The 7,915-nt window shown below is 41.7% G+C and overlaps 1 protein-coding gene across 1 annotated transcript; it reads left to right on the forward strand.

Moving 5' to 3' along the window:
* Positions 1–5,721: 5,721 nt before the first annotated feature.
* LOC143861379 (scarecrow-like protein 15) lies at positions 5,722–7,359 on the forward strand. Its single transcript, XM_077372302.1, has one exon. It carries the CDS (start codon positions 5,722–5,724, stop codon positions 7,357–7,359), a length of 1,638 nt encoding a protein of 545 aa, XP_077228417.1.
* The last annotated feature ends 556 nt before the right edge of the window (positions 7,360–7,915 follow it).

Genomic DNA, 7,915 nt, shown 5'->3' on the forward strand with positions numbered 1-7,915 from the left:
AGGAGACTCAATAGGAAAAGAGGGGCGCATTAGCTGAGCGGGATCTGCCAGACTGAAGAAGAGGTGGATCAAGATGAGGTGAAGCTGTGGTAGAGGCAGTCTAATCAACGAGATTGTTCTAGCGAGGACCATGAGAATAAACCTGCAACTTGGAGGATGGCGCACTCACAACAGGAGTAGGGAGAGGAACATCAGGAGCATCAGGGATAGGGTCAGTAGCACAATGAGAAAATATGAGGTATCCTAAAAAAGTGACATCAGCAGAGACAAATAAACGATGTAACGTAGGACTGTAACACTATACCCTTTCTGTGTGCGAGAATAACCAAGAAATACACATTTTTCAGAATGGGCATCTAACTTATCCAAGCCAGGCACCAACTTATGGACAAAACAAACACGGCCAAAGACTAGGGGAAGTAAAGGAAAGGGTTCACCCGATGGGTTAAGAATAAAAAAAGGAGAATGTCCATCCAACACAGAAGTGGGAATATAGTTACCAAGAAAGCAAGCTATAAGCACTGCATCATTCCAATATAGCTTGGGAACCTTCATCTAAAACAGAAGGGTACAAGCCATATCCAGTAAAGCATCAATGGCTTCCCCGGGATCAGTGCAACTAAGACAGGCGGCTTGAACGCGGTGCGCATAGTAGCCCCCTCGGGCATGCTCCTTGTACAATCAAGCGAAGAGCTAGTGAGGACCGAAATGGAACACTGCCATCAGACGCCACAACAGAAGCCCACCCTGCCAGCTGAGGACATAGCTTAGTATGAAGATCATAGCAATAATAAATAGTGTGAGCCTCCAAACAACAATGAGAACAAAAGCATGTGCCCCAGCCACCAGACCCTTGGCCTCCCCTTGAATCTCGACTAAACCCATGACCACATGGTCCTCGACCAAAGCCACTCTGTAGACGGCCACCACGACTGTTGCGATCATAACCAGACTGCATGACAAGAGCAGAGCTCTCAACTGATGAATCAGTCGATACCTCAACTCTCAGAGCGTTGGACACAAGAGAAAACCTCATCAAGGGAGGGAAGAGAGCCGAGGCCCATAATCTGTTGAAGAATAGGGAGGAACTCAGGCCCTAAGGAATCTAAGAACTGCACCACGCTAAAATCCTCCTGGTGCTTGGCTAACACGGTAGCATCCATGGTGAAGGAAAGGTACCGTGGGAGGGGGTAGGGCGGTCGAAGGTAGGGGTTAGGGTTAGGGTTGGCTAGGTTTAGGATTGGGGTTTGGGTCGGCTAGGGTTAGGGTCCTTTTTTTGTTGTTGCACCACTCCGGAATCAGAACTCGGAGCTCTAATACCATGTTCGGTGTAACCTAGTTTCCATGGAGGAGGAGAAGAAATGGAGAAGAGAAGAGAGTGAGAAAGTCAGTTTGTCTAGACCCCTCACAATATATATATATATATATATATATATATATATATATATATATATATATATATATATATATATATATGTGTGTGTGTGTGTGTGTGTGTGTGTGTGTGTTCACTTAGGGTTACATACAAAGACATAAAGACCCTTCTAACAAGTACATAAAATGTATATGAATAGAGGGATAGGTACGTAAATATAGAGAACAAACATGTGAGTGTGTTTGTGTGAATCAAGGTTTTAAATTTCGGTTTTGGAATGCCTTTCGGCCCTCAACGAAACTGAAATTTCGGACGAAATCTATCGAAATAAAGGAGAGCAATATTTTATCCCGTAGAAAATTTCGGCGAAATTACCGAAATTTCGGCGGCTGAAATTTCGGGATAATATTAAATAATGAATAAAAAACTGATTTTTTGGAGATATTCCTTAAATTTCGGCCCGAAATTTTGTAATGTTTCGACTTCACCCAATTTCGATTTCGGTCTCGACCAGTCGAAATTTAAAACCTTGATGTGAATACGTTATATACTTAGAAAAAATACTGAATCCACAACTTCCCAAGTTGAAGGAACAGTATAGGAAATTAAAATAAAGAACACATAATGAAGTAGTATACAAGACACGCGTACATACTCTTATAAATAAAAACGTAAAACAAAAAAATGCTTAGATAAGTCACATACATGCAGGGCATATGTATTTATATGTAGAAGAAAGATATATGTCCATTCAAAAAAAAGATATATGCAAACGGATGGATATATAAATCAAAAGAGACAACTGTGAGATAAATCAAAAAGTGCATTAGATGTGGCTCACCTCAGGAATGATGAATTTCCCTGTAAGAAGGCAGACTGCTGGAAGCATACAGTAAGCAAGCAGGGGGATCGAGGTGAGTGGATAAACTATGGTGTTGATGTAAGCCAGTCTCTCCAGCATCTTCAACCTTCCACTATAACCATACCAAATGGGACAATGCCGGCTCAGCAGAATCTCAATTGATCCTAAAGCCCATCGAAGTACTTGGTTCAGACGATCTGAAAGATTGATGGGTGCAGATCCCTTAAATGCTGGGCGAGGAGGCATGCAATAAATTGATGTCCATCCACGAGCATGCATTTTAAACCCGGTTAGAATATCTTCTGTCACAGAGCCGTAAATCCATCCAATCTGCTTGTGGGAGAAAAAATTGCCCAGACGCATGTTTAAAATTCAGAGTTTCAGACTTCTAAAGAAACAAGAAGTCTTTGGCATCAAAAGAATTTTTGCTCACCTCTTTGCCCCACTCCGACTTGTCCTCGTAACCACAGCTAATGACATGGATGGCTTCTTTAAGAAGTGAAGCTGGATTTGTTGATGGTGGTATTCCACCCTGCTCCATGAAGGTGGATGCAATGAAAACAGGTGACTGCCCAAATCGCTTCTCTAAACTCTTCTGGGACATAAGCAATGATTTCTCATCATCGAAGCCTGAAAAATTAACAGACACAGTTAACACACACATATATAAATATATAGTAAAAAACCCTGTGCGATGCACAGGCAACTAAAATGAATAATAAAAATATACCTTAAATGATTAAAAAGGATGGCATAAATTGGTGATATAGTTGATTGCTCAAGTGTAAATTGTAAATCTAGTTTCAAAGTATTGGATACGAGGGTTCAAAAGGTAAAGAATATAGCATATGTGCGTCCAGTAGCTAGGTCATCCGGTAGACTAACGACGACCTAATAATGATATCCATTTGAAAGAATAATAACAACAACAGTAATCATAAGGAAATGTTATTTGCACTCACAAATTTGATCATGACAATTAAGTTTCTCTTATTAGCTTTTCAAGGTTATAGCAATCCTCAAAAGCAGTAATCATAGAAGCAAAAAGTGTTTATGAAAGAAAGGAGTGCTTTTATCAAAAGCATTGGTTTAAATCACATTTGTGGTTAGTTTTCTTGTACAGTTTTTAAAGTACCTAATTGAGTGCACCGACTTCTTTAGGCAAATAACAGGTTTAAAGTACAGTTTTCCCTGTACCCATGGTGAGAACAGATAGAAAATGGAAGCAAGATTGGAGGGATTGGATGGCGGAAATCTTGCTAACATATTCAATGCAAAAACATTGCTAATAACAGAATTAAAATCTACCGCTGCATAAAACACAATAACAGGATCAAAAGGTCTATTAAGTACTTAAACTCACATCCTTTTAACAATAAAAAATGTCCATTAATCATTTGAACTTACATCTGCAATGCAAAAAGCTGAATAAGATAACCAAAAGGTGTCACTCAAGAGGATTGTCACCCCCGTGGAAGACGTCATCGAGAGCACCGGCCTCCGTTTCCATCACACGCCTGGTGGAAACTAATTACTCCAGTGATCTACCAAAATATCATTGAAACTCCAATAGACAACATCATTTCCCTACCAGACTCCCAGATAGTGCACCTACAACCTTAGATCGACAGATTGCCGCAGATCCAGTTGCTCCGGTAGTGGAATTGAACTACGATCGAATCGCTAGACTAGAGAGCCAGCTCTGGGAAGTTAGGCAAGAGAATAAAGCTCCTTACAACATCAATCTCCTTGATGAGTGAGAGAAGGAAGCAATCTCACCTTTTACGTCAGAAATAATGTCTGCTCCAGTAGATCCAACATTCGATCTGGCCCGTTTTACGTCATATGATAGAACTGTTGATCCGTTGGAGTTTCTCAAGATCTACCGGAGGATAATGCATCTCTGGGGTGATTCCGATGGTTTCATGTGCAAATATTTACCTTCGTTATTGAAAGGAAATGCCAGTACATGGTATTCCAGTTTGAAACCTAATTCCATCGGGTCATTTCATGAGCTAGGTAGGCAAATTGCCTCCTATTTTGCAAACAAGCGGTCCCGACGTAGATCAGTCCCGACGCTTTGATTGCGTTGTGCCAAGCAAAAGGCGAGACCCTACGGAGTTTCATGAGCCAATTTAACGCTCAAGTGGTTCAAATCACCAACATTGATCTTGATAACGACCTCAAAAGCTGCCATCATGAACCAAGATTTGAAGCTCTCACTTCATGTCGAGCCCCCTTGCACTCTCCAGGACCTCATGACGAGGGCTGATTGGTTCGTCGACACCGAGGAATCACTCATCTTGGATAGAGATGTAGATCATCAAAAACCCCAAGAAAAGCCAAGAGACTAGGTTTACCCTAGGCATGAGGGGTGCATAACACCTTCCCCGAATGTAACCATAACCTTTACTCGGATTTCTGTAAGGACCCAGGCCATAACAAACAGAGCAAACTTATGTGTTCTAGGCACCCTACCTAGAGTACAACTGCGTTTACTGCTCTTTCAATGAAACTCGGATTCCTATCCTCGTTTCATCGAAAAGCAGATACGGGTCCTAGGTCCTAACCTAGGTGGCGGCTCTGAAGTTCTCTTTCATGTGAATATGGGAAAAATTTTAGGAAAAAAAGTAATGCGTCGAGATACTCTAGTAGGTTTACAATTTATTTTTTTTGCAAATAAGGAAAATTTTCAAGGATAACCACACCAACCAAGCCGACGATGCCATTGCAAATAAGGAAATAACACCAAGCCGACAGCGCCAAGTCCTCTTGTAGGTTTACAATTTTTTTTGCAAATAGGGAAAATTTTCAAGGAAAACCACTAAGCCATTGCAAATAAGGAAATACTTCAAGGAAAACCACATACGCTAACCAAGCCGACCACGCCGAGTCCTCTTGTAGGTTTACAATTTTTTTTACAAATAAGGAAAATTTTCAAGCAAAACCGCACTAACCAAGCCGACCAAACCATTGCAAATAAGGAAATATTTCAAGGAAAACCATGCTAACCAAGAAGACCACGCCGACTACTCTTGTAGGTTTACAATTTTCTTTTCAAATAAGGAAAATGCTCAAGGAAAACCATACTAACCAAGCCGACCAAGCAATTGCAAATACGGAAATATTTCAAGCAAAACCACACTAACCAAGCCAACCACGCAGAGTCCAAAAAGCCCTTAAAAAGGCAATGTATTCAAGTCGAAGCTTCTTATGAGAAAGACAAAGGTTTGCTTGTGCCATGAGAAAGATAAGGTTGGCCCAGGCATGACATTCCATATTTGTCGTCCTCATTTACATAAACGGCCCCACAAATGCAAATATAAATAGCCATCTAATGATACAGACCAACAACGTCCTCAGCACAATCTCTCATCTCTCCCAAGCATCAAAAGAGAGAGCAAAATTTCGATTAGGGCAGTATTTTCACTGCTCTTCTATCTTCTTTTCTTCTAATTAGGAGAAACCACCCATAACTACCATCATGGAGCCCTCTGAGAACAATCCCAACAGACAAAAATCAACTCCCAACCCAGGTTATTCTCAGAATACCCCTGAAAATCCTACTGATGGTGACTTAAAATCCATCCTCTTCAACGAATCGACCTCTGCAGTTGATCCTTGTTCGAGCTCCAACTTCACCCATGGGTCAAACCCCGTCTTAGAAACTCCGATAGTCCTCGGCATGTCGTCAGACAGTCAGTCTCAAATGTTCCTAGAAGACTTGGATACTGAATGTTGGGACTCCGCCAAGGAAGATGACGATTTTAACTTCTCCAATAACAATATCTCTCAACTCACTCCCTCTGAAATACTAAACACCATTATCCCTCCTTTCCCTCCTTCTGAATCCGAAGATTCTTCTCATTTTATCGTCCCCAACTGCATCTTCTCTGATATTCCCTCCACGAGTCAGATTCCTCGCTCTTCATTTCCAATCACGAACGATTCTTTTATCGACCCAGTTATCGAAAGAGGCGATTTATCTCCAAGCCATTCACAAGTTGAGCAATTGATCCGAGCTGCAAAGTTTGTTGAAGCCGACAATATCATGCAAGCGAATATGATATTGCAGCAGCTCAATCAGCAGTTGTCGCTTGCTGCTGGAAATCCGCTTCAAAGAGCTGTTTTTTACTTTAAGGAGGCTCTTGAGTCTCTACTGTGTGGCACAATAGGGAGTTACTTAGATGCACTTTCTTCGATCGACGCCATTCATAAGATCGACGCCTACAAGGACTTTTACGAAATCTTGCCCATCTCTCAATTCACAAATTTCACTGCAAATCAGGCAATAATTGAAGCTGTCGACGGTTTCACGTTGGTACATGTGATCGATTTTGATATTGGAATCGGAGATCAATGGATGTCATTCATGCTTGATATTTCGAAGAGATGTAGAGCAGCCATGAGCCAGCTGCCATTGGTCCGGATCACAGCCATTGTCGAGAAGGAATCACTTGAGACGGATCTAGCTCTGCAAAACCTCCGTAACTTAGCAAGGGATCTCGGCCTACGGATTCAGGTCGAATTTCTTAGCGTTTATATTTTTGCAACCCTCGCCTTCGGCGCAATCTGGATCGCCGATGGCGAGGCAACTGTCGTGAATTTCTCGCAGTCTATCTTTCGAAAACTCGAAGGGGAGGGGATGGCAGAGGTCGAATCCGTATATGGATTCCCCCGCTACCTGCGCCAGATCTCCCCTAGAATCATTGTGTTTGTCGACATGGAATGTCGATGTGGCTACAACCACGCCATCGGGATGTCGTTCCATCAAAACATCGTCAACGGGCTCAAATACTACTCATCACTTATGGAATCCCTTGACACTGTGGCTTCTGATGCCACGACCGAAAAGATACAGGGAATCGAGAGGTTCCTACTCCAGCCAAGGATCTTCCAGTGTGTCATGGAGGCTTTGAAACGGCCATTCATGTGGTGGGAGCTGATCTCCAATGCCGGAATGTTACAAATCCCGTTTAGCGAATTTACTCAAAGGGATGTCGAGTGCCTGGTACGGAGGGCCCCAGTACAGGGCTTCCAGGTGGCACAACAACATGGGTCAATGATGCTTATGTGGCAAGAGAGGGAGATTGCCTCCACGTCAGCGTGGAGTTTGTCTTGAATTGGATGGCTTCTGGGTGCTTCTTCTGTCTCCCCCCTACTGTTTTAGTTGCTTATTTGATTGGCTTTTATGCGTGTTGCTGGGTGTTTTTGTCTTTCTTTTATTTCTTGTTTCTATCTTGACCTCTTTTGTCTTTGTATCAACTAAGATGTTTGAGAAACAAAAGACCAAAGGTCAAGCTCAAAATGCTCTATATATAAATTAAAGAAATAATAAAGGGAAAGTTTTAGATAACATTGTTGTTGTTGCTGCTGCTATTGTCACATATCCCATGCACATGTTGGTCTTTCGCATAGTTAGCAAAACTCCGTTTTAAATGGCATGTTTTATTGGTGTGCCGTTTAAAACTTTTACAACGAATAAAAATCCATTTTTTTTTTTGGGCAATCTTTTAAACGTGTTTAAAATGCATTTTAAACGTTTTAAACATATTTTTTTGGCCAACTTTCCAATTTTACCCCCCCCCCCCCCACACACCATATTTTGTAAATGACAAAATTCTAAACTCATTTTCTGATGTTCGTTTTTTTATTACGCTTTTTTAACCAATACCGAT

Source organism: Tasmannia lanceolata, unplaced genomic scaffold (assembly GCF_043159265.1).
Source record: "Tasmannia lanceolata isolate RefF3 unplaced genomic scaffold, GAP_Taslan_0.1 ptg000037l, whole genome shotgun sequence".
Classification (NCBI taxonomy): Eukaryota; Viridiplantae; Streptophyta; class Magnoliopsida; order Canellales; family Winteraceae; genus Tasmannia; species Tasmannia lanceolata.

Bases quoted from the DNA above. Each gene is read 5' to 3' on its own strand.
- LOC143861379 (XM_077372302.1), top strand. From the start codon at position 5,722: ATGGAGCCCTCTGAGAACAATCCCAACAGACAAAAATCAACTCCCAAC.